Source organism: Parasteatoda tepidariorum, chromosome 10 (assembly GCF_043381705.1).
Source record: "Parasteatoda tepidariorum isolate YZ-2023 chromosome 10, CAS_Ptep_4.0, whole genome shotgun sequence".
Classification (NCBI taxonomy): domain Eukaryota; kingdom Metazoa; phylum Arthropoda; class Arachnida; order Araneae; family Theridiidae; genus Parasteatoda; species Parasteatoda tepidariorum.
In genome coordinates, this window is record NC_092213.1 from 38,942,980 (window position 1) to 38,969,286 (window position 26,307).

At 29.8% G+C, this 26,307-nt stretch overlaps 1 protein-coding gene across 4 annotated transcripts in view; it reads left to right on the forward strand.

The window, feature by feature from the left end:
* The first annotated feature begins 9,253 nt into the window (after positions 1-9,253).
* The window catches only part of LOC107440147 (protein singed), a 34,680-nt gene continuing 17,626 nt past the window's right edge, over positions 9,254-26,307 (forward strand). Inside the window, exon 1 of one of the 4 annotated variants that reach the window (XM_016052983.3) lies at positions 9,254-9,411. Coding sequence is in view for 2 of the 4 variants with exons in the window: in XM_043043364.2 (XP_042899298.1) it covers positions 22,990-23,002 (13 nt within the window). In the remaining 2 variants the exon portion in view is untranslated. Of the gene's footprint in view, positions 9,412-19,567; positions 19,705-22,791; positions 23,003-26,307 lie in introns of those variants that run through there. The other 3 variants (XM_016052982.4, XM_043043365.2, XM_043043364.2) reach the window with 3 other exon arrangements.

Sequence of the window (26,307 nt, forward strand, 5' to 3'; positions counted from 1 at the left end):
AATCAAGAACGATTAAATGAACTCGCATTATTAAATGTTCATCGAGAAATTGATTTAGATGTTGAAGAAATCATTGACAGATTTGCCAAAGTTTCTAAAAAACGCATTACATTTATTATTTAAAGATTTTGAATACTTGAATTATTTATGTATTGTTCTATTGTTCATTAAGGAAAAAATAAATGAGAAGAATAGCATTAAAAACCCCAGTTTTTTTTTCTTCAAAAAAAAAATTAAAAAAAACATTTTTTTTTCATAAAAAAAAATTTATTGTGGGGGGGGGATCTGAGTCTATGACCCCCCAGGGGAAAAATTTCTGGATCCGCCTCTGGTTGTTGCTAACAACGCTAGTGAATACATTATTGATGAAAATTGAAATCGTGATAACAGATATCAAATACACCAAAACGACATTACTTTCCGGTCCCCCTAATACAATATAATTTTTTTTGGAGGAGAGGGGGCTATGATGAAGAGTAATACTAATAACTTTAAGTATGATACTAATAAATATTTTTATTTTAACCAAAAATGAGTGTTTCCCACTTCCCGTTACCCTTTGTCACAAACTGGCACAATTTCACTCCTCTCCTCTGTCAGGGATCACTCCTCTCCAAGGGTGATCCCTGACATCATTCATGACGGGTCTCGTGCAAGGCGCCTCATTCAATTTTTCTCATATAACAAAAACAAGAAATAAATTCGTAAAATAAAATAAAATGATCTTTGAAGCGGTAACCCATAAGAAGTGTTCCGAGGAACTCCAGAGTTCCTTAGTAGGGAGTTCCATGATGTAGAACTACTTATTTGATTTTTTAAACCTGTTATTATATTTCTATCTAATCAGTAATTTATTTAATATTTCCCTTATTTTGATGACATTATTTAAAAAAACAAGAAATAGAAAATAGAAAAAATGTGCTATATTTCCTTCCTAATAGCAATTTATTGAATAAATTATAAAATGCACATAACATTTATTAAAAATTGCTTTAGAATTTCCAACCGATTTTTTTCAATTAAAATTTCTCTAACTGAATTGAACAGTAAATAAATGTGATAGCCCTTCACAACGCTTATGACAGTTCTTTTTCGTTCCAATGAAAACAATAATTTATTTTATTTTACTCATTTCCGTTGTATGTAAATATAAAAATCAAATTCAGAGCTAGACGCCTCTTTAGAATTACTGTCCTGCCTGAAAAAAAGAAAAATAATTTTGAGATTATTATTCATAAAAGGATGAATTTTTTTTTTTTTATTTCTTTACATTTACGGCGCAGCTACCACTACAATTATTAAACATCAATTGAGTAGTATATAATACATGCTAACTCTAATCAAATTAGAGGTATTATTTAACAGACGAAGGATGGCATCGTTCGTAAACTCATTTCCCCAGATTGATGACTATAGCGGACATGATATCAACTATGTTTTTTGAAAAAAGTAACACCCAAATCAATGGATGGTCCACATAGAGCAGTTGACTTCCTATTTGTTATTGTCCTCCTCGCGCTGTTGCTTCTCTGTCTCATATACACATAATGAGAAACCTGCACACACTCGATTGCAAATAGCAACACAGGAGAGACCACAAACACAACCGTGAACTTAATACAGCTCTCCCCGCAAGTGCTCTAAATCCGGTGAGCTTAATGCAGCTCTCCCGGTCTTTTACAAAACCGCTTTGAATAAACTAATGGTATACTTTAATCGAATTCTATACCAAATAAATATCTGATGAGGGTGTATTGTGGCGTAACTACCACAAAGATTATTAAATATCGAATCACTAGTGCATAAGATATGCTAACTCAATTCATTCTAAATTAATAGTCTGCCAGAATAAAATACTAAGAAGGGTTAGAGAAGCCAGATGGTTCGCAAGAAATGATACAATGCACCATGATCTCAAAAGTGATACAATAGACAAACATATAGCTAAATTAAATATCAAATTCTACGAAAAAGCCCCTTATTGCTCTGCAGCTTATTTCAATGAATTATTCCTATTTGAAAATCTAAGTAAAGACAAGAACATCAGACCAATATCAGCATGCAATTACAGTGATGCATCATGTTCCCGACATCTATAGCATACACATAGCCTCATTTTCATCATATCAGTTTAGATTAAGTTCATACTTTTACAATATAGTCTTATCACCCTACTGCATGTAATTACATAGTCAGAACCTCAATAATCCACATGAATACTCCTTTACTTCATTTGCATTCTACAGCCTCATCGAAACACCACAAAGATCAAGCTCAAGATGAATGGGAAAAGGACCGCAAGCGGCCTCAGGTGCCTAGATGTTTTATATAGTTTCAGTTTCTCGATTTAATCTTGAGGTACCATTTTATAGATGAAGGTTGACATTGTTGAGAGATCCTTCCCCCACATACACATTATCTTCAAAATATTTAATTATCCCTCTTTGGTTTTTATCTTTACGATTCCTAATGAACCTAATTTAAAAAGTCGGTGTTCCCCCCAAAAAAAGGTTGATCATTTAGTGTTCCATAGCCGAAAAAAAAATTGGGAATTGTAGCTTCAAAGGGATCTAAGATAAGATATTGAGTGTGCTATTAAAGCACCTTTCTTTATCTTGTTTTTTTATCAATCAATTTGAATTTATTAGCACGCTGTTGTTTTATTCACTATACCAACTGGGCAATTTTCGAGGTCACGTCATGAACCATCAGAAAAGAAAATTGAGGAAATTTGTATTTTATAAAACTTGTTTTGATTATTCATTTAAATTCCTGATAAAAGTAAAGAACGTAAATAGGTATTGATCAAAAGTTTTAATTCAATTCACGTGTACGGCCGCTTCCGGATGTCAAAAGTAGAAAAACGTGACCTGGATGGAACTGAAAAAAAAATGTTTAAAAAAAAAAGGCAAAAAATATGTTTTTTAACCTTTTTCGGCACAGTGTGTCCAGTCTGACAACACTTATTCCGAATATAATACAAACTACCGAAAATGTAGAACTATTTGATTCTAAACGTCCACCATTTTTGAGCAATCCCCCTTTTCTTCTTTTTTTTCTTTCTTCTTTTCTTTCTTTAGAAAGACAGAATTCAAGTTACATACTTAAAATTCGCGATTTTCAGATTTGTTACTATATTACCTGTCTAAAATTTACAATCAAAATGTGTTGCTCCACAAAGTGTTAAGGAAAATCCAATTGTTGAAAGCAAATTAATTTAAAAAAACAAAGAAGGATAAATTCAATATTTTTTCATTGAATTTTCCCCCCTTTGATGACATTTATTTTAAAACAGTGTTATGTTCGAAACAGAGTGTTGTGAATAAAACAAATTTACTAAAAACAAATTAGTTGATATCAAATTTTTTTCGTTGTATTTTCCCCCTTTGGACGAAAGCTGTGTTAAACCAATGTGATGTTCGAAACAGTGAGTGGAGAATAAAACATATTTATTAAAGAAAATGAGTTGAGATTAATTTTTTTCGTTTCACTTTTTCCCCTTTTATGAATTTTGTGTTAAAACAGTGTGATCTTCAAATCAGTGTGATGTGAATAAAACAAACTTATTAAAAACAAATTAGTTGAAATCAAATTTTTTTCGTTGCATTTCCCCCCTTAGGACGAAAGCTGTGTTAAACCAATGTGATGTTCAAAACAGTGAGTGGTGAATAAAACATATTTATTAAAGAAAATGAGTTGAGATTAATTTTTTTCGTTTCACTTTTTCCCCTTTTATGAATTTTGTGTTAAAACAGTGTGATCTTCAAATCAGTGTGATGTGAATAAAACAAACTTATTAAAAACAAATTAGTTGAAATCAAATTTCTTTCGTTGCATTTTACCCTTTGGACGAAAGCTGTATTAAGACAGTGTGATGTTCAAAATAGTGAGTGGTGAACTTATTTATTAAAGAAAATGAGTTGAGATAAATTTTTTTCGTTTCACTTTTTCCCATTTTATGAATTTTGTGTTAAAACAGTGTGATCTTCAAATCAGTGTGCTGTGAATAAAACAAATTTATTAAAAACAAATTAGTTGAGATCAAATTTTTTTTCGTTGGATTTTCCCCCTTTGGACGAAAGCTGAATTAAGACAGTGTGATCTTCAAATCAGTGTGCTGTGAATAAAACAAATTTATTAAAAACAAATTAGTTGAGATCAAATTTTTTTTCGTTGGATTTTCCCCCTTTGGACGAAAGCTGAATTAAGACAGTGTGATCTTCAAATCAGTGTGCTGTGAATAAAACAAATTTATTAAAAACAAATTAGTTGAGATCAAATTTTTTTTCGTTGGATTTTCCCCCTTTGGACGAAAGCTGAATTAAGACAGTGTGATCTTCAAATCAGTGTGCTGTGAATAAAACAAATTTATTAAAAACAAATTAGTTGAGATCAAATTTTTTTTCGTTGGATTTTCCCCCTTTGGACGAAAGCTGAATTAAGACAGTGTGATCTTCAAATCAGTGTGCTGTGAATAAAACAAATTTATTAAAAACAAATTAGTTGAGATCAAATTTTTTTTCGTTGGATTTTCCCCCTTTGGACGAAAGCTGAATTAAGACAGTGTGATCTTCAAATCAGTGTGCTGTGAATAAAACAAATTTATTAAAAACAAATTAGTTGAGATCAAATTTTTTTTCGTTGGATTTTCCCCCTTTGGACGAAAGCTGAATTAAGACAGTGTGATCTTCAAATCAGTGTGCTGTGAATAAAACAAATTTATTAAAAACAAATTAGTTGAGATCAAATTTTTTTTCGTTGGATTTTCCCCCTTTGGACGAAAGCTGAATTAAGACAGTGTGATCTTCAAATCAGTGTGCTGTGAATAAAACAAATTTATTAAAAACAAATTAGTTGAGATCAAATTTTTTTTCGTTGGATTTTCCCCCTTTGGACGAAAGCTGAATTAAGACAGTGTGATCTTCAAATCAGTGTGCTGTGAATAAAACAAATTTATTAAAAACAAATTAGTTGAGATCAAATTTTTTTTCGTTGGATTTTCCCCCTTTGGACGAAAGCTGAATTAAGACAGTGTGATCTTCAAATCAGTGTGCTGTGAATAAAACAAATTTATTAAAAACAAATTAGTTGAGATCAAATTTTTTTTCGTTGGATTTTCCCCCTTTGGACGAAAGCTGAATTAAGACAGTGTGATCTTCAAATCAGTGTGCTGTGAATAAAACAAATTTATTAAAAACAAATTAGTTGAGATCAAATTTTTTTTCGTTGGATTTTCCCCCTTTGGACGAAAGCTGAATTAAGACAGTGTGATCTTCAAATCAGTGTGCTGTGAATAAAACAAATTTATTAAAAACAAATTAGTTGAGATCAAATTTTTTTTCGTTGGATTTTCCCCCTTTGGACGAAAGCTGAATTAAGACAGTGTGATCTTCAAATCAGTGTGCTGTGAATAAAACAAATTTATTAAAAAAAACGATCAGAGATAAAAAAAAAAATTCGTTGCAATTTTCCCCCTTTGATGAAATCTGTGTTAAAAAAAAATTGTGAGGATTTTTTCGCATTTCCAATCTTTTATTGTGCAAAGAGGAAAGCGTGCTCGTCTGCATTCACCATGCGTTCTATTTAAAGTTCAAACTCCGTGTTGGGCCGAAGTTTATTTCCGTAGTTTATTTATTTATTTCTTGTAATTTGCCCAATTATCGTTGACCCTTCGATGAAAAGCGGGGGAGTTGATAAAGCGTAGCAAGGTTGCTTAAATAAAGAGAATTTTCTTCTAAATTTTACCAGTGTTGAGTTGAAAATTTTATTTTTTTTTTATTTCATTTTATAAACGGCATTGAACAGCCGACCTGATTCTGAGTTTATGATTACCAATGTTCAACCCCGTAGCCTTGTAAATTTGAACCCAACCCAGAAGATAAGGAAAATCCTGGATCCAGCATTGGGACAAACTAGCCTTCGCGGAGAACTTTTATGATGGAACGAAGTCACGTTTGCGTTGCATGGAGAAAAAAATTACGAAAACCTACCACGGTGAGCTCAACTTAATGGGGGTTCTAATTTATGAACTGTCTACTACTGAGGAAATTTAACGTCTGTACTTTGGTCGGAGCGAGTCGGAAACAGAATTCGTATCTACTAGCCACCTCTAGGATTCGAATCTGGGTCACTTCATCTTCCCGCTCTATCTCAGTCCCTCAGTGGGCTGATACACGGTTCCCAGCAGATCACCGAAGTCAAGCATCACCGGCTGTAGTCAGTGTGCGGGTGGGTGACCATTTGAATTACTCTGAGTGGGGACCGAGGATGTGCGGTGTTGGTCCTCGTTAAACTGTTCTACCGTAAAGAGCTCGACTTCGCGTGCAGGTTGTCGGACTACCGATGGCGGGGGGTGCCATTCCCGCTGCAGAGGATCAAAATTGTGATGGCATGTCCTCGGATCATCCTCATGGATGTTTCCCAAACCGTCGCCAATAGCCCATTGTGCTACTTTCGTGCGACGTAAATGACCTACAACAACTTTCTCAGAGTTGTAAATTGAGGTTATACCAAATGAAAATTCAAGTCTTTTTGTCAAATGAAACTGATTGAGCCGTGATGGCTCAAGAGATAGAGCGTTCGCCTTCCAAAGAGGCGAAAAGGGTTCGAATCCTAGTCGAAACGAATTCCGAATCCGGCTTGCATCGACCACAGTGTTGACGTGAAATATCCTCAGTGGTAGACGGATCATGGGCTAGAGACCCCTTGCCGTCAGGCTAACCGTGAGAGGTTCTCGTGGTCTTCCTCTTCATGTAACGCAAATGCGGGTTAGCTCCATCAAAACGTCTTCCACGAAGGCAAATTTCTTCCAATACTCGACACAGGAGTTCCCTTGTCTTCTGGATTGGGGTCAAAATTACAAGGCTACGGAGTTGAACATTAGTAGTCGTAAACACATAAAAATTGGGTCGGCTGTTCAACGACGGTTATAAAATAAAATAAAATGAAACTAATGATATGACACATCTATGAAGAAATTGATTTATATCGATAACTAAAGATAATTTGTTAGAGTTATTTCTTTTGTGTTTAAACCCGTTTGTGTAAAGCTTCCTTTTTTAAAAGGATGGTTCTTATTTACAAAGAAGAAAAAAATGGTATTCAATTTGATTTATTTTGTAGAAGCATACAAGAGTACCATTTGTATTAGTAATACAAGTATTTAAGATCTATTGACAAAGTTATATGTTTAAACTCTAGGCAACAGAAAGAAATATCCATTTATCATAAGCATGTACTTGTACTTTTTTCAGGTACTTGTAGCAGTTTTTCGTATTTACAGCACTTTTTGTGGTTGGGCATTAAAGGGTTAACCCATTTGTCCTGTAACAGTAAGGACATATGATATTTATTTTTCGTTCCCACAGATGGCACTCTGTGCAATGATATATTATTAATTAATATTCAGATCCCATTCAGACATTGTAACGTTAACATCATTCTTTATTGTCATTAAATATACTTGTTGTTTCTAATGTCTATTGCCAATTCCAGCAAGCCTACTGGGTGAAAGCAAGCGAATTTTTTTAAGGCAGAGAAAGCGTTTCTTGCTTTTCAATGACGCCACCTATGGCCAAGAATACGATTTAAGCCACACACACGTCACTACCCGTTCATAGGGAGGACCCATTCATACATCCATTCATTTATCCACAGATCGTCCTTTTGGCCTGAACCGGAGAAAGATCGATCTCTAATTCAGTACCTCCAGAGGTAAGATTTGTTATGTGAACATGGGGGACTTTGTGACCCGACAGATAAAACATGCAACAGTCACCATTTACAACACGGGAAATCTTCGGTCGGCGAGGATCGAATTTAAGATCTATTGGACATGTGTTTAACGCCCTATAAGCCAGCCTATCTTGACCCCTTAAATATACTTAATGTTTTAAAGCGTTTCGTTATAACTTATGCAAATCACTTATATCATATGGATTAGCTAAATAGAGATTAACGAATAAATGAATTAATAACCATTGACCCCGAGTTTATCGTATTTCACATATGATACGGATCTTCTAGTTAATTTTAAATTACAATATTTAAACCAAAATATTTATAAAATGTGTTTACTGTGTATATATATCATACATAGATGATAATTGTATAGGATATTTAGAAAATACATAATTTAAAGCATATAAATTTAAAAACTTTCAAAAGTTAAAAAAAAAAAAAATACAATAAACACCGAAGAAGAATTTCAAAGCAGTCGGTAACAAAAAAATAAATTATTTTGGCCATGAATTTTGAATTGGTGTCCTATCGGACAAAATATACAAATGGGTAATCATACCATTTACAAATTTAAATTATTATTTTCAGACTTTAAAAAAAATGTCTAACTCAGTTAAAAAGAAAATTGAGCTATTCTAGTAATTTTTATTAAAATAAGTCTTGATGTCATTTACACGTATTCCATTTCTTAGAAATTTAATTTTTAAAAAAAAAAGAAATTTGAAACAGACTGTTACAAACGCAACACATAGTGTTACGCCCAGAACACTCAGATTTTAGTCAATAAAAAAAAAATTTTAATTAATGAAAGATACTAAAAATTAGAGGAAGTGAAAATGATTTTAAGACTTTAGAACAGCTTAATTTTTTTATAATTGAGTTAAAATCTATAAAATGAGCTTTTAAAATCTATAAATATGGCAGTCCTAATAACAGAATTGCTCAGACTGTTTCCATATGTATATATTATTATTATTATTATTATTTTTGAAAAATAAAATAAAGGGAAAGAGATAAAAATGCTAAGCCCTACATAGCATTTAAAATTCATCCAGTTTCTAATATCATGACATAATTATTGTATTGTAAACTTTCCTAAAAATAGAGTAAAATTATTTACTAATTTACATTTGGCAGTTATTTATTCTTAAAAACACCTAAGAATAACCATTAATAACATCTAAGAATAATCTACTTAATATTACAATTAATAACATATTCTAATCCTTAAATTAACATTGAATCTTACAATAATTTAAAAATTAATATAATTTTCAAATTATTTTTATTTATTCAATAATTTAAAAATTTATATAGTTTTCAAATTAAAATTTTTGATTTGTTTGAATAAAAAATATGCTTGTTACCCAAATTGAGAAACTAGATAAAAAATTTATTAGCTTAAAAATGAAAAAAGCCTCGTCTCTAAATTCTGCCAATCTGTAGCCAAATTACCAGTTTATATTGCCACAAGCCAAAAAAGATCGTCCTGTTGGCGAAAAACGAATGAGTCTGTGTCTAGTTCTTTGCTCGAATCGGCAACCCTTCAAGCCGGCAGAAGGAGAAAAGCGTCAAGCAAGGTTTGTTGTGAGTTGAATTCAATCGGAGACTATTAGTCTGTTGTGGTCTCTTGTAAACATTAGTCTTGGGATAACCCCGCATCTGTTAACGGTGAGTAATTTTTCTATTTTTCTCGTCTGCTAATTCTCCTAATTTGAAGACTTATTTCGTTTGCTAATTGATCAGCATGGAGTGTGCAAGTTCGAAGACCCCTTATGGCGACACATCCCCCTTATAGAGGAATGGCTTCACCCCCAACAGAAAATAGTGAATCAGACGCCATTGTATGGACTTTCCCCCCGTAATGAATGAAAATGTTCGGGAACTCCACCCCCCAACAGATTCTTTAAGTGCCTTGTGTACAAAATTATGTGATCTGGTTTATTAAAATTTTTAAAGTTTTTTTTTTCTTCAAAATTAAGGCTTAATGACAAACTTTATATTTTATGTCAAACGTGTATTATTTTCCACTTATTTGCCAACAATCTGTAGAAAGTTTTTCGATGCACAAAATCTTTACTTTATTTGTAAATATTAATTAATTTAAAATATATTTAGCACTTTTTTTTTTTTTTTTAACAAAGGAGAGAAAATTAACTATGATGGCATTTTTCCTATATTTTTAAAGTATGTATTTATTTTAGTTTGAAGTTAGATGCAGTATTTAGTTTTTCTAATTATTTTACGTGATCGAATTAGCTTTGAAAAAACTCAAATGTATTCGATTTCATAAATTAAAATCAGTCAATATATATTTGTTGATTAATTTTGAAATATTTACCTTTCACATCATATTTAGTGTGACCATTATCAGGAAATAAATTAACGTTTTTTTTTATATGCATTATCGTTACTATCGTAGTATTTTCATCGTTATTTTTTATATTTTGTTGCTTACAAATAGTTTTAGAACGTAGATTTTTTTTATTTATTCTCACAACAGCAACTGCCGGTCGCTGAATTTTAGTGATGTGCTGTTATACATTATTACATTCTGCTATTTTTTTATTTAATTATTTGTTTTATTTCTGACAATGCTAGATGCAATATCCAGCTTATCTACAGAATTTTTATGTAAGTAGTTATGCGTTTAAATTCTTATATGCCATCAAATATTTGCAATCAATGTGGATATTTTATGTATTTATTTTGCCGAAAAGATATTTATACTTCATCATTTAAGAATAAGGCAATGGTTTTCTGATATCATCTTAGTTAAAATTTTAACTTCGACCATTTTTTATTCATCCTGAAAATTTTAGCTTAATATATAAATATAAAAGTGCCAAAATTAATATATATATCTATAAATCTTGGCAATTTCATTGTATGCTTTTTTCGAGATATTCCACTAATCAATTCGTTCCGTAAATATTCATATAAAGAACTTCAAAATTCAGATTACTGTACTATAAATAGTTAAATCATTTTGTATTTAGAGCATTGCTGTGAATTAACATTACATTTGAATGGAACAGTTTCTAATTGCTTTCTAACAGTTGTAAATCTAAATTTTGTTGTTTAAGTGTTTTGGTTATTTTTAATTTTTATTAACGATTTTTCTTTGTACAAGAATAGCTTCAGTAGTGTTTCAAATCAGTATAAAATAAATAAAAGTGTGTAAATAATCAATTGATAAAAAAATCAATTGATATCTAATGCTTATCCTAATTTCCATTCATAAAAATGCTTTAAAACTCTTGATTTCCTTAAAAGGAATTTCATTTTGTGATTGACGCAAATTAGGTTTTTCAGTATGAAAGAGTGCTTATAATTTCTCAAGAATATAGTTGTCATCATATTAAATTTAAGAAATCAGCATTATTATTTGTTTTAAGAAATTTTATGAAAATAAGCTTTCAAATATTACACACATTGCAAAATATTGATGTGTCGAATATATAATTTGTCAGTTGTGGTTGACATTGCTTTTATATTATTATAATTTATTCAAAAATTAACGTTTAAAATATAAAGATTCGACAATCGCTAAGATCCACTAAAAAAATTTGCTTTTATTTTTCTTGTTATATAATAAAATAAGGAACACTTTTTTCAGGCAATGATAAAGAAAATTATTTGGGACAAATTTGCATATTCTTTATGTAAAATATGAATGCCACAGTTCCCTGAACTTCTATTAAATAGTAACCTTGAGTATTTAATTAATTCAATTCTTTTAAAAACTTGTGAAAAAGAAAACGATTTAACGATCGTCTGAGAATGTCATCATTATCTCTTTGACAAACAATAGATTCCATCTTGATATGACTAAAATTGTCAGGCTGCGATAAGGTGCAAAGGTTAGTTTCAAGTTTACCGGACAGGTCAACATATTAAAGGCTGCAGATTAAACTTCGTTTATTTCCTGTAGCGGAAATGCGTCAGCTGTTCTACGCTTTCTGGTTTTTAAGTGAAATTCGGATAATCGTCTGCTGGCCGTGACCTTGGTTACCGGACGCCAAAGAAGCTTGTTCTACTTTCAATATTTTCTTAATGGATTGTGACTGGGATTTACGTGCGTAATGATTATGACTGCACCGAATGTATTTATAATCATAAACAGAAATGTACTTACTTCAATTTATTTTAATGTTCGAAAATGTACCGTTAAAAGATAATTTTCTTTTATTGTGCATAATGCATTAACAGGAAGCTGTTGTCAAAAAAAGTTTTCCATTAAACTCTAAATAGCTGACACCTTGATAAAATAAATTATCGTTCAACTTATACAACCGACCATGACATGTAGTCAAAACTTAAAAATAAGACCATTTACCAATTTGACCTTTTTATATGACCTATGCTAAATTCCTAATTCTCATTTATTAAAATTCTAATATTAATTATTAACTACTACGGGGAAATATTTTCTGCAACTACTGAAATTCTGTACTAATTGGAGAGTAGACTTTTAGGCTGTCAATATAAAATTGTTCGGAAAAAAATTCCTAGAACATTTCAGGAGTAAATAAAATTTGACAGATGTGAGAAGTCTAGTTAAGAATCAAATTAAATTATCAATGATTTATTTTTCTCTTTTGATTAGATTTATTTACATATTTTCAAGGGGAAAAAATTTATATTTCTCGTCCTGATATGTCGTTTTCGACCTCTCTCATCTCCGATTGTTTGAATAAAAAAAGTTTTTTTTTTTCTTTTAAAGAGAGAGTGCAATATGCTGATTGATATATTTCTTAGTGGACACTAGAGATGAGAGATGACTTTTTTTGTGTCCGCCCAAATTCGATATATATTTGTATATATCGAAATCTCATATAATCGCGATTTAGTATTGCAGATGAAGGCGAAAATTCCGATATATTAAGTTGAAATTTACGAAAAAATAGGGCAATTAAAATGCACTTTTGAGATTACTTAATTTTTACATTTTTTCCATACCTAATAACTAAATCAAACAGATTTTTATATATTTGTTAAATTTGAAAATCGAAAAAAGGTTGAGCCCCCTTTATCGGACACAGCATCAGAACTAGTAAATTCCGAAATTTTGACTTAATTTTTATAATTTTTCTTTCTTTATGACTGCAAAAGTAAAAATAAATAAGGAAACTTACCAAAAAGTCAAAAAAAAGTTATACTTTTCCTAAATTTCTTAAATGCCACTATTGAATGTTAGGTTTGTATGTACTTTTATACGTTGATGAATAATTTAGAAACAATATGTATTAAAACTATCATTAATAAAATAAAAAAATTTCATAAAATGTTGTAAATCGAATAAAGGAAAATAATATATAAAAAATTTAGGATTTTTATTGAATTTGCTATTTTTCTACTCTCTACCCTGACGCGTTTTATGTAAGAGCAAATGTAGAAATAGAGTTTGAAGCGTTATTTTAGTTAGTTTTAGCGGTTAAAAAAAAAACGTTTATATTGCCGGAAAGAAGACTGAAATTTGACATATTTTTTTTATTCTAAAAATATAAAACAATTAAATTTATTTTATAAATTATTTTCTTTGTTGATTTCCCTCCTTCTTAGTTCGGCCCTGTATTGCTTCGGAAAAATTCAAGAGACGTTCTATGGACAGTAGAGCTTTATTCTTCCGTTCGAAAAATCTTTTTATTCTTTTCTTTTTTTCTTTTGTAATTCCAAGGCTTATGAAAGAGCTTGCTGAAAGAATGCGGCTATACAAATTACACCATAAATCTTAATGAGGTAATTTGAGTAACTATGTGAAATTGGATTTTGAGAAACCTGAAACTACTGATGGTTATCTTAGATCGTTGATTGCCATTTTCATACTTATCAGACAGATATATGTCGTCAGATATTAGCTTTTAGCTTGTATCGTCTGCGACATAGCGATTTTGGATTTCTTTATAGTTTTATGAAATTGCTTTTTAAATCGCTTTCTTGTTTTAGTTCCTTTGAAGAAAATGACCATAACAATCAAGCATGTTTTTATTTCTTTGTTATTTTTCTGACTTTGCTGTAAACATAATTATAGAAAACCTAGAAAAAAAACGTTATAAAATGAAGATCGTAAATATTTTTAAATAACGAAGATCAACAGGGAAGAAAGGAACTATTTATGTCCATGAATGCTGATTCTGATAAAAAAACGAATTTCAAGGCGGACAGAAATCGTATTTCCATAGCACATGCCATCTTAAGAGTTTAATAATTCTCCGAACGAATCATTTTTCCAAGTTCTTGGTTTGCGAAAACTTAGTAATCATCAAAAGGCAACAAATAACCTGCAAATTCAATTGTTTTAAAATAATAGGTTTTAAACGCAGAGCTGTAAGCGATAAGCAGAGAGCTCGCCGCACTTAACTGTACTCAATACTCAATAATAGGTTTTATTTCTAAGTTTTATTGAAATGAAAAAAAAAACCCTTCTTCCCATTGTTTTTTATATTTTATAACCGTCGTTGAACAGCCGACCGAATTTTGAGTTTACGACTGCCAGTGTTCAACTCTGTAGCCTTGTAATTTCAAACCCAATCCAGAAGACAAGAGAACACATGGATCAAGTAATAGGAGAAATTTGTCTCCGTGGAGGACTTTTTGATGGAAATAACCCGCATTTGCGTTACATGGAGAGGAAAACGTTCCACGTTTAGCCTCACGGCAAAGAAGGCTCTAACCCATGATCCGTTTACTATTGAAGATATTTTACGTCAGCACCGTAGTCCGTGCTAGCCGTATGCTAGATTTGTATCGACCAGCCATTGCTGGGATTCAAACCCAGGTCACTTCATTTCGAGTCGAACGTTCTATCCCCTGAACAACCACGTATCCATTCTTCGCGTTAAATGTCATCAAAATAATTAGTAGTGTTTCTTTGGCTCACGGCTGCCAATAAATCTTATTTATATACTTGGGGTTCCCGCCAAAGGATGCTCGATCATTCAGGGTTCCGTAGTCGCAAAAAATTTGGAACCGTTGGTCTATCTCACTCCTTTACCAGATCTTTTTATATTATTCAATTTTATTTATTCAGTTTCATTTAAAATCGTTTGAGAGACCGATAAAGAAAAGCGGTCATCGAGCATCCATGAATGTATCACCCCTGTTGGATCGATGAGACGAAGAGGGAACAGAGGGAGCAACGAACCATCCCAATACTCAAGGTCGTCCACCCCCTATCACTTTCACCTTTGCGCATGCGTGATTTTTCTCTCTTCGGTCGAGTAACATACAAACCCCTAATCGCCGATTTTTAAAAGTTATTTCCATGTTTTATATGATTAATATGGAAAGCTTCAATTAATATTTGGAAAAGTCTAGGAATGATGTGATGAAAGATTCCTTTTCTACCTTTTTGGCGAAAGTGACAGGCGCTTGCACTGCCGAGCAATTGAAAAAAAAAAAAAGAACGTAAGGGCTACACTAAAAACACAATTGCACTTACGTTGCTTCCTTAATTGCACGATAGTCTTAAAACAATGAAAGTAAATTTGCGAAATATTTCCTTTAAAAGAAATATATATCTTATAAAGAAAATTTCTAAAAAATTCTCATTTTTTATATTTTTCTCTTTATTTCAATAATTCATCGCCAAATTTTGTATTTAATTTTATATTTTTTACTTATAAAAATTCAAATAATTTTGTATTTTTATAACTAAAAAGTAAGTGCTTATCAAAGTCAAATTTTCGTACTGCTATATAAAGTGAAACGATGACTAACAATATTTTCTTTAATTTAACTAATTCACATCATTGGTCAATATTTTCGTCAAAAAAGGAAATTCATCAACATTCACGATAATATCATATCGTATTTAACAATTGTTATCGATAGTACCAGCGATTTTATCACACTCTATATTTTGTTGTCTATATTAACCGCGATGTTATTGAATTACATACTTATCCCTATCGATAATACATTTTTTTAGTATATTGCTATATATATCGGGATTTCGCTGTTATTCGATGGTAATAAACGTTTGAAATTAATTATTAAGACTAATCACTCTACTTTTGTTTAACAGTATGTAGTATAAAAATAAATTACGCTATTTGAAACACGACTAAGAACAGGCATGAGCAAGGTTAGCAACCTTTATAAGCATAAAATTTTATTTTCCGTGACTCTTTCCAATAAATATTCCAGAAATATAGCCCTTTTGTATTTTAAGTTGTCTATTTTCGCGAACTTGCGCCAAATTTGTTGGGGGAGAAAACAATCTCAGACGTTTTCTTCGAACTTACTGTCAATAGTTTAAAAAACAAATGCATTGAAGAAAAAAAACTGAAAATCAAAGTCTTAGAGAAAAAAGTTTTTTTTTTTCCTATCTTGTATGTTTTTGCTCCCTCTCTTTCTCTGTCTTCTATCTTCAGGAAAAGTTCCCAACTTGCAAATTACTATAAATCAGATATTCATTTTAAAATTTTCTCACAATTCATCTGAAATATAACAAAAACGCTTAAAGAAAAAAAAAATTCATTTTATGCAAGATATGTAACTTCTTTTATTTTCAGATTGATTTTAAAAATATTTGTTTTTCAAACTCATTTTTAAAAAAAAATAATAAAATTCAGCTGTAGACTTGTTTATTTAAGAAACAGTTATATAATCAAAATTTTAAACGAATTACCGTATTATTTCAATTCTAAATCTAACGCCCCCTGCGGAAATTTAATTTTTCTGCAATTCTTTTAATTTAGTATAAAATGTGCATCACCCCAATCCGTGATCAAATTTTTTTATAATCATAAAACAATATCGGATTAAAAATTTACAGAAACCTCAAACCTCTCATCTATATTCTGTGGCTTTAATTAAGCAAGGATTCTAATATAATTTTATTAAATATGGAATTTAAAGCCGCTTCAGCTCAGGAGGTAGGGCATTCGCACCCCAATGAGGGGATCCACGTTCGAATTCGAGCGGTAGATGTTTGATGCGAATTAATCTCCCGGTTTGCACCGACCACAGTGCCAACGTAAAATATCCTTAAGTGGTGGTCTCTTCCAATGGGTTAGAATCCCCTTGCCGTTTGGTTAACCGTGGGAAGTTTTCCTCTCCATGTAACGCAAATGCGAGTTAGTTGTACCATCTAAAAGTCATCCACGAAAGCTATTTTGTCCACATGCTTGATCCAGGAGTTTCCTTGTCTTCTGGGTTGGGTTCAAAATTACAAGGCTACGGATTTAACATAGTCGTAAACTCAGAATCGGGCCCCGGCTGTTCAACGACAGTTGTAAAACATAAGTATGGAATCTAAACGCTTTTTAATCGATGATAGGCGTCTTTTTTTTTCTGAAATCAAGGATAAATTGCTAATTATTTTTCATTTTAACAATTTTTTGTATTAAAATTTTTGTGCTCTTGGACTAGACAATAAAATGAATATTTTATTAATCATAATCGAGATAAATAATATAATTTTAAATCATTATGGGACAAAAATTTTAAAAGTATATTTTTAATGCACTTTTTCTCCTTATTAAAAAAAAGAAGAAAGAAATAGAACGCTTAATATTATTTACTCAAACTTTTTCTTTCAACGCTGTGAGGAGGACAATCAAAAATTAAAATTTTGCAGAGGTATTCTTCCTAAAAAGGATTAAAACTGTTCAAATGTACATTAGTTACATTTTGTTTTAATGGTTTTTAACAGGTTTGGATACACATTTAAAAAACATTTTTTTTAAAACAAATATATGAATTTTTTAAACAGCTGAATTGCGATGCAATTCTATAATTGAAATATCTTAATGTTTATTTAATATTTTTCAAAATGCTTTCTTTTTTGATTAACTACGATCTAACCAAATCGTAGTTAATCAAAATTAACTACATAAAAATTAAAAAGCAAAGTTCTTAAATAAAAATATTAATTTTCATATAAATGATATACTGACTTGTATTTTTCAGAGTTTTTAAATTCTAATTATTTAGGGTTATTTTCTCAAAATTGGCAAATTGGCATCGTCATGCATTACTCAGTAAATATTGCTCTAGTTGGGTCACATGAGTGTATAATTGAGAAATGGAATAATATCACTTGTAAGCAGTTATCATAAGTTTAATATGTATAATTTTGAAATTAACTGTATACAACTAAATAAGTTTTTAGAGGTTCTTAAATCAAGCATATTTAAATTTAAAATAGAAATTGTTTCTGCCCTTCCCAAATTGCCAAAAATATATTCTCGTCTGCTCTTTTAAATTCTTGTGATCCAAAAAAAAAATCGGTTCAAATGGTTGATGACCTCTACTCTAAACTGTAAATCACTATCGATAAATAATTCTTAATGCATCATAAATTCTCACTCCCTGAAGTATTGTGTAGCCTATTTCCTAGAACATGCGCTAAATTCATTCTGAAACAGTCTCAGCAGACGATTTCTTCGAAATTCTATTGTGTGTTGAAGAACAACAACGAAAGTGAAATATAATCGTGTTCTCCCCTCACGAAAGCAAGTGAAATGCGAGCAGAAATAAAAAAATATTTCCTAACACGCCGGCTGTTTCACTGAATTTTTTTTCCCCTGCTGTCTCATTTAGAGCTGGCAAGTGAGTTCAGTACTTGCGTGCTCATCTAACACATAGTGGGTCATCTTTCTCATTTTTCACTTACATGCCAGGAAACGGTTTAGTTACGGCTATCGTCGCTGGAGATATATAAATAAAAAAAAATGTCGCGTCATAAATTGCTTTTGAGTTGTTCGTCATTATTTAACCCCATGTGTACGTATATAAGGATGCTATATGTTTGAATTGAGCTCTAATTTTCTTTTTAAGTATTAATGTTAACGAGTGACTCATCTTACACTATATGTCCAAGTCTGCATTCAATTACAAAAATAAAAAAAATTTTTAGCTTCATCTTTTTTATTGCAGTACATTTGTGTATAATCAAAATCATCTCTCATTATACATTATAAAAGTAAAACGTTGTAGTCTAAATTTTTAAAAATAAAAAAAACGTAATATAGGTGAAGAGTTGCTACTGTTAACGCTAGTCTAGTTTTGTTCTTTCAAATTAATAAATAAAAAAAATAAGACATTGCATTTTTATAGTGCTGTAGATTTTTGAGGGGAGTTGATTTTCTGCCCTAACATGTTAAAACGATTGATGTACCGATTTGAATAAAATACTGATTAGATTTTTTAAAAGTTCTTTTCCCTTTGTTCCTCTAATTTAAAATGCATATTTTTTTTCTTCTTTTTTTTGATAAGTGTTTGAGAATGTTAAAATCAGCACACAAAAAAAGCGTTAGTATTGATATTGTATTTTTTGTTAAGAGATAATTGAGTATGCTTTTACTGAAATGTTTTAATTTGCTTTCAAGAGAAGACTTAAGTTACTCGTCGATTGTTGTTAGTAATGATGTTGCTTTTCAATGAAGTCTGCAAAATATTTAGACTTAAGTAAGACCTTTTCCTAAGAAATCTTTTATCTTTCTAAAATGTCATTTAAAAACAGCATTCACTATGCTCTTAAACTATAATTGAAAGGGGAAGAAAGCAAATCAGTTCATATAAGCATAAACTGGGTGCGGAGAAAATCGCATTTGATTCTGCCTTTTATGGCTTATCAGCAGTAGACAACCTATTTTATTTCCATAAAAATAAAGTATATAATTGATTACAAAGATAATTCTATTTTGATCTAAGGTTACTGTGCCGAATTTCTTTGATTAAAAAGGATTATATTCTGGAAGTTTAAGGGACGCAGTGTTCGTGTTTGTAGCATTTCCTAAAAAGGCCAGTTTCCGGAACGGACGTCGGCCATGCTTCCGTCGAGGCGAGTTGAGTTGAACGATCCCATCTCATTTATTCATTCGAGTTGAGTTTGTCTTTTTCATAACTTAATTGCTTTTCCTGTCTGATACACCTGTGCGCATGGCATTCTAAATAAATTTTTCATAATTTTGTTTTATTCTCCATCCTGTAATTGCCTTTTGATGAAAATAGGTAGATACATTTACTTGTTTTTGTTGGATAGTTAATGAAATATTAATTAAATGTTGATTTATTTAAACTGATACTTTGTCACTCATTATCTACGATTATTCATTAATTTTATTTCAAAACCTTGGCTCATATTTGTATTTGATATTTCTTGTCGCTTTGACCTAACCAGCGAGATTCGCTATCCACATTCGTTAATTTTGCTTTTGAAATATGCGAATGAATAAGCGAGTATAATTATTTGATTTAACAATTAGAAATAAAACTTTTTATTTACAACTTGAAGCATTCGTTATGTATTAAACATTTATTATTTTTATTTTATTTAACTTACAAAAACTTAATAAATCAGAAGTTGCATTTAATTATGTTATTTTGATTTATCCCTAGTTAAACTTAAATTAGTGTTCCTCTGTTGCTCCGTAACTACAAATTAACGTAATCAACTCATAAACTACTAATTTAAGACGTGCTTAATTTTATATATTTCTCTCACTGATGTTGAACAGTTAGCATAGTTTAAGGTAAGGCTCAACGGTGTTGTCCCGCACGTGATGCCTGAAATGAATTAATATTATTGGCTACCCGCAAGTGACGTCATCGTTGGTAAATCGTGGTATTTGTCGATCCAGAAGCCAATCACGCTTGACGTCGCTTACACATATCCAATTAAATTTGATTTAAATCGCATGATAATCACTTCACTTTACGAGTGTACCAAATACTCAATTGTCAAATAAATAGAAGCTTTTGTAAATATTTTAGAATGAATGCATAAAAATAGTTATATTCATAAATAAAAACTTGTATAAAATTACGATTCCTGATTGCGACCCTGACACAGAATTTTAAGTTTTTATTAAAATATCGATAAGGGATAAAATTTTTAACTTTATCAATCTTCGAACTTATTTAAGATTAATTCCACGGTTGGAGAGCAGTTAGATTTAATAATTTGAACTTTTTTTTAATGAATATAAATAAAATAATTTTTATGTATTTTCATGTAAATAATTTTATTCATGTTCCTAAAAACACCTGTATAAAAATATAATTTTTATTATCCTTGTGTCGTGGAATTGCCTTTAAGTTTTTATTGCATTATAGATGTGTTATTTAAATTTTGCTGTCTTAATGCGTATTAAAGGGGATTTCACAGCGGAGGGACAGTTGGAAATTAAAATTTCATTTCAGATTTTTTTTGAAATGTGAAAAAAAATATTTTTATGCATTCGTACTTTGTATTTATGTCTGAAATATATTAATTTTGTGAGTCACGCGGCCGACAAAACTGAGGAATCGTCCTAAAGTTTTATACTAAAATCCCGATTTTGAAATTTCAGTTCTATAATCGAACAATTTATATGAATGTTTAACCCTATTTTGGATGAATTCGTTTAAAAATTTCAGCAATTCGCGATCAATTTTTAGGAAATCTTTTGATTAGCTGCATCAATTTACGTTCTTTAATTACTGTGTGAATTTGCTTCACTGCCTAAGTTCTATGCTTGCAGGAAAGCAGTTTTACAAGGATTATTTCCTGACTCGTAGTGAAACCGCGTAGATAGATTATTAGTTTTTTCCAGAAATTCCTTTTGAAAATTGAAAATTTTTTTTCTCTTAAAAAATTATATCAGTTATACCATTTAATTTATTAGATGCATGTGAATCGGGAGTTTTATATTATTAGAGTTTTTAATTTTAGTTTTACTTAGCATTATTTATTTAACTGCATTATTCCCATGATTTATACATTCTATTATTCTTGTGTAATTTTGTTATTTCTTTTAATAGAGATTGATATTTAAATAAAGTTTTATAGTTGTTATTGTAATAAAAGAAATGCATTTTAAATGTACGAGCTTTAAAATAAAAATTAATGTTCAAAATGTCGTTCGTAAATATAGTTTTAAACTTGCGAAATTTATCTTTTCCAACAGATTATCGTAAATTATGTTATTATAGTTTATTATAAGATCAAAAATAAATTTTGTAAATATAAATAGGAACAAAAATATATAAAATAAATTCCCCATTACTGTTGTATCATCCACACTCCTTGTATTACCAATATTGTTTTTTTAATTGAAGTATGTGTGTATATTAATTTAAATTTGTATTCTTTATTTATTTGCAAGATCGCTTATAAAACTTTGTTCCTGTACTAAAACACAATTATCCCCGCTAAATATTTTCAATTCGCTTTTGTAAAATTGTAGAAAAATATTTTTTGTCATATTTATAATCATAATCAATCATCAATATTCTATATTCAACTTTAAAAATTGTGCTTGCTAATAGTTTGCGAAGTTTTAAATTCAGATTCCGTAGAATTCTTGATAAAGTGTATGTGAGTTTAATGCTTTGTTTAAAATAGAATACGTATTGAAATATATTTGTAATAAAAAAATTCTTTTATAAAAATATTTTCAATAATTCAAATATTTTCAAGTTCATCTGGTAACGTATTTTAAGTATTACTACGTTACTTTTTTTCTTATGTAATAATTTTATAGTTTTTCTTAACAAATAAAACACTCTCCGGTTAGTTAAAATATTAAAAGATTGTGGAGGAGGAAGATTTTGATCTTTTGAAACATTTTTAGACAAATATTTATGATCATGCAAACAAGAATAATACTAGAATGAATATTATGAGAATATTTGAATTATAACTTCAGGAAATTAATTAACTTTTAATATTAAATGTTTTGCATAGTTTCAATATTTTCTACAAATATATTTTTTTTTAAAATTTTTACTTTGATTGTTATGTAATTTTAAATTGCCTTTTACTTTAAACGTATGAAAAAAGTAGAAATCGACAATTGTTTAATTATAATGTTAATACTTTCCTTGGATTAGATGAAATTTTAATTGAGTATTAGTCGGATTTAGAATCTACTTTGGCGTTGAACATTTCACCTACCAACTATAGAGCTTTGTTTCTGAGGAATTTATATGTCTGATTTTCGAGATTAACCTTTCCGGATTTATGAGATTGTTCATGTCGGATTATTCACTTCCGGTTGTTTGAACTAATTCATTCCAGTGGACTTGTAACTCATATTCCGGAATCGTAAGATGATACTTTCGAATAGATTGGGTTAATATTTAACCTATATATATAACCTAGGTTTATTGTGAGAAAATTGTTTGAGAAAATCATTTGTGTGTGCTCACTCGAATATTTCATCTTATTTTGGGTTAATTTTGTGGTTGTTAGCATTTGTTGGTTTAAGTAAAGGTAAATGATTTTTACTCGTTCTTTTTCATTCACATTAAGCTATGATTGAATTAGGTAAGTAATAATTTTAACCTTTGATGTAGAATTTTTATTAAACATATTTTTCATGCTTTTTTATTATTATTTTATATTAATTTAGGTCAAAATAAGTAAAAAATATTAGTTAGCTTTTTAATAATTTATGGTTATGAATATTTTGCATGAAACATCGTTGTCTTTTTCTACGTTAAAGGTAAAATCTTCCAAATACTGCTAACTTCCAGTCAATAATTAATTTGCAGTTATTCTAATCTAAATGGAACAGTTATTCATCATTGAAATTTCTTTAATTTACGAAATGAATTATTGATAAATATTTTAAACATGATTCAAAGAAATATATCAAACAATTTCTTATTATTTATTATTTTAATTCAAATATACTTTCGATAATGTAACAGATTTTTTTAGTAACTATTCGACTTTTTTATAATTAAAAATTACCAAAATATATATTTTATTGTAATTAAGCATCAGAAAAAAAATATATATGTAAAGGGACACCGGTGTTCCAGGCGCTTCAAAGGAATAAAAGATTTCAGATTTTCGAAGTGAATTACTACGGATAATCATTGTTCTAGAATGTTATTGGGCTATTTTAATATAAAATTTAGTCATTTACGAGCTAATACAAAGGTAACCACACGTTTTTTTTTTTTTTTTAAATTGAAATTTGGTTACTGCATGTGCTAGATAACTGCGGCAGAACTAGATAACTGAGTTTATTTAAGAANGCATTGTCATGGTTAAAAAGTCTAATAACTGCATATTTTTAAGTAAAAAATCAAGAATCAGACATTATATTCAAAGAAGATCACCAGGTAATTCTGCCTTCAATTATAGTCCATTTTTGTATTAATATTTAATTTTTTGGGCACGTAACAAAACTAAGCATTAAAATATTTATTAATAAAGACTGCGCGAAGATCACGTTTTTAACTTCAAAAACTAGATTTTTTTTTTTTAATTCCCAGAATTTTAAATTTTTCTAGAATTTTAAAATAATTATTAAAGATTTGATACAAAAGGGTTTACCTATTGAAGATTTGATACGAAAGGGTTTACCATAGCTGTTACTTTTAAAAATAATTCTTTTTCAATTATAAATGCAAACGATTTTTTTTACTTTTCATTCGATTATTTACTTCGCAGAGGCTTCATGGTTTTTAATCAATGCCTTTACTGTTCCGGATGTTGGTTAAAATGTTTTGTCAAAGTTTTGACAAGATGAGAATGATCTATCTATGTATTAGAAAAAAATAATAATCCAACATTTTACCGTAACTTCCAAATAATTGCTTGTTAGAAATAGAAGCCCTACAGATATAAATTCTTTGAACATTATCATAGCTTGTTTGGCGACGGCTCGACGTAAGGTCTTCCAAAATAACACATTTTTCATTATTTTGCCACTAGTTACATAGCGGCACGTACTAAATTTCACCTGTAGGCGCTTTGCCCTTTAGGTGCCAAACTTGTAATCTGAAATAAATAGTTTCATCTACGCCATTCCAACTAAGAAGAACTAACGTTGCTATGTATTTATTTTTTTTATATCTTATAACTCCTGTACAGAGAATGAAAGCCATTTTGCAAATGCCTTTTAATTGGACTTGTAGTAGTGATGGATATTCCTAGCTTATTGATTAGTTTAAGATATAAATGGCATCCTGTTTGGCGATCGCCAAAAGCATAGTAGATTTTACTGACTTAAAGGAGTAATTTATTTTCTGCACGTCCTTATCGAATAGGGAATTGCATATCCGATTTTTCATCGTTTCAAAAAGTATCTTGTGATTTATATTTTCAGTATGTTTTATGTTTACGGTTTCAAATAATCGTTTTTCAAACATAATTTGTAATTTACTAATTTTTTTAATTATCAATTGTTTACAATTTATTATCTCTCCAATTTGTTTAATAAAATTATTTGTGAAAGATATTTAATGACGACAAACTGATGAAAACGAATCATCCCCCCCCCCCTTTTTTTAATGTTTTATTCTTTTAAGTAATTGTGCTTTTATATATTCAAACAACAGTTAGCTTCTTTAACCAGAGTGATTTTAAATCATAGCTTTTCTGTCTAATTCAGCTAAGTAAACTTTACTTTTAGATTGAATAAAAATGGTGAGAGTTTACATAAAAAAAACTTTTTTTTTTTGCGGGATGAAATTTGAAAACTATATTTCTGTATTATCACTTTAGACCAATACGTTAAAAAATATTTGATACAGTTTTCTCTCTTATTAAATATATGATTCTTTTTTTTATTTTTTATGCCTTTCCAAAGTGATTGTCTATTTAGCCCAATTGGGTGATGATTTATTATTTTTTTTTATTATTTTCAATTTGTGAAGTTTGGTTACTTGTTTTAATTCTATAAAAATACATGAATCTTTTTTTTATAAGATTTCGATTGTCAAAGAGAACAAAGAGTGTATTTTTCTAATCACCTTAAGTAAATTTTGATTTCATTTTCATGTTTTTATTTCTATTTTTTCCCCCTTAAATTTACTCTATTGTTAAATATTATGCAAATTTATATGTTTGAAATGCACCATTTATTTAAACGAACTGAAGAAAAATACGGATAAATCCTGTTGCTTACAGTTATTACATTTTTTTTGTTAAATCATTAATATGTATATTTCTCGTTCCTGTTTATAGTTCAATTTATCATACAACAGATAAGTAAAAAGAATTATATGGGAATAAATAAAAGTTTAACGGAGGCACTGAATTTTAAAGTGTGCAAATCTTCTACATTTCCAAACATATCCCATGAGGCTCTACTGAGACTGAGGAGAAGTAATTTTTTTTTAATGAAATTTGCTGTGAGTGGCATAGAAATCTTTTCAATACTCGTTTGCTGAATTTTACTTTTAGTGTCAGTAACACAATTTTTCATTGCAATTCTTTTACTATGTGCTCCGTCAATTTTGAAGTACTCGCTTTCTATGAACACTATACTGGTAGTGGCAGCTGAATGTTGTTAAGTGCTCTTAAGAAAAATATTTCAAACACCTAGCAGATCGAAAGTCTCAATCTTCATTGTAAATTTAGTCACGGGTCTCTTTCCTTCCTTCCTCATTGGTGCTCTCAACATATTGAATTATAACATTCATTCTTTACCCTAAAATGATAGAGAACTCTTCAGAGTTGAAAAGTTAAATAAAAGATTTTTAAATCTTGGAGCATCTGTTATTATCGTCTGGCAGGTATTTTTTTTTTATTTTATTCGATATATATACTGTATAGATGTCTTCAGAACCCTTCACAATAGCAGAAAAATAAAATTTGCGAAAATGAATGTCACA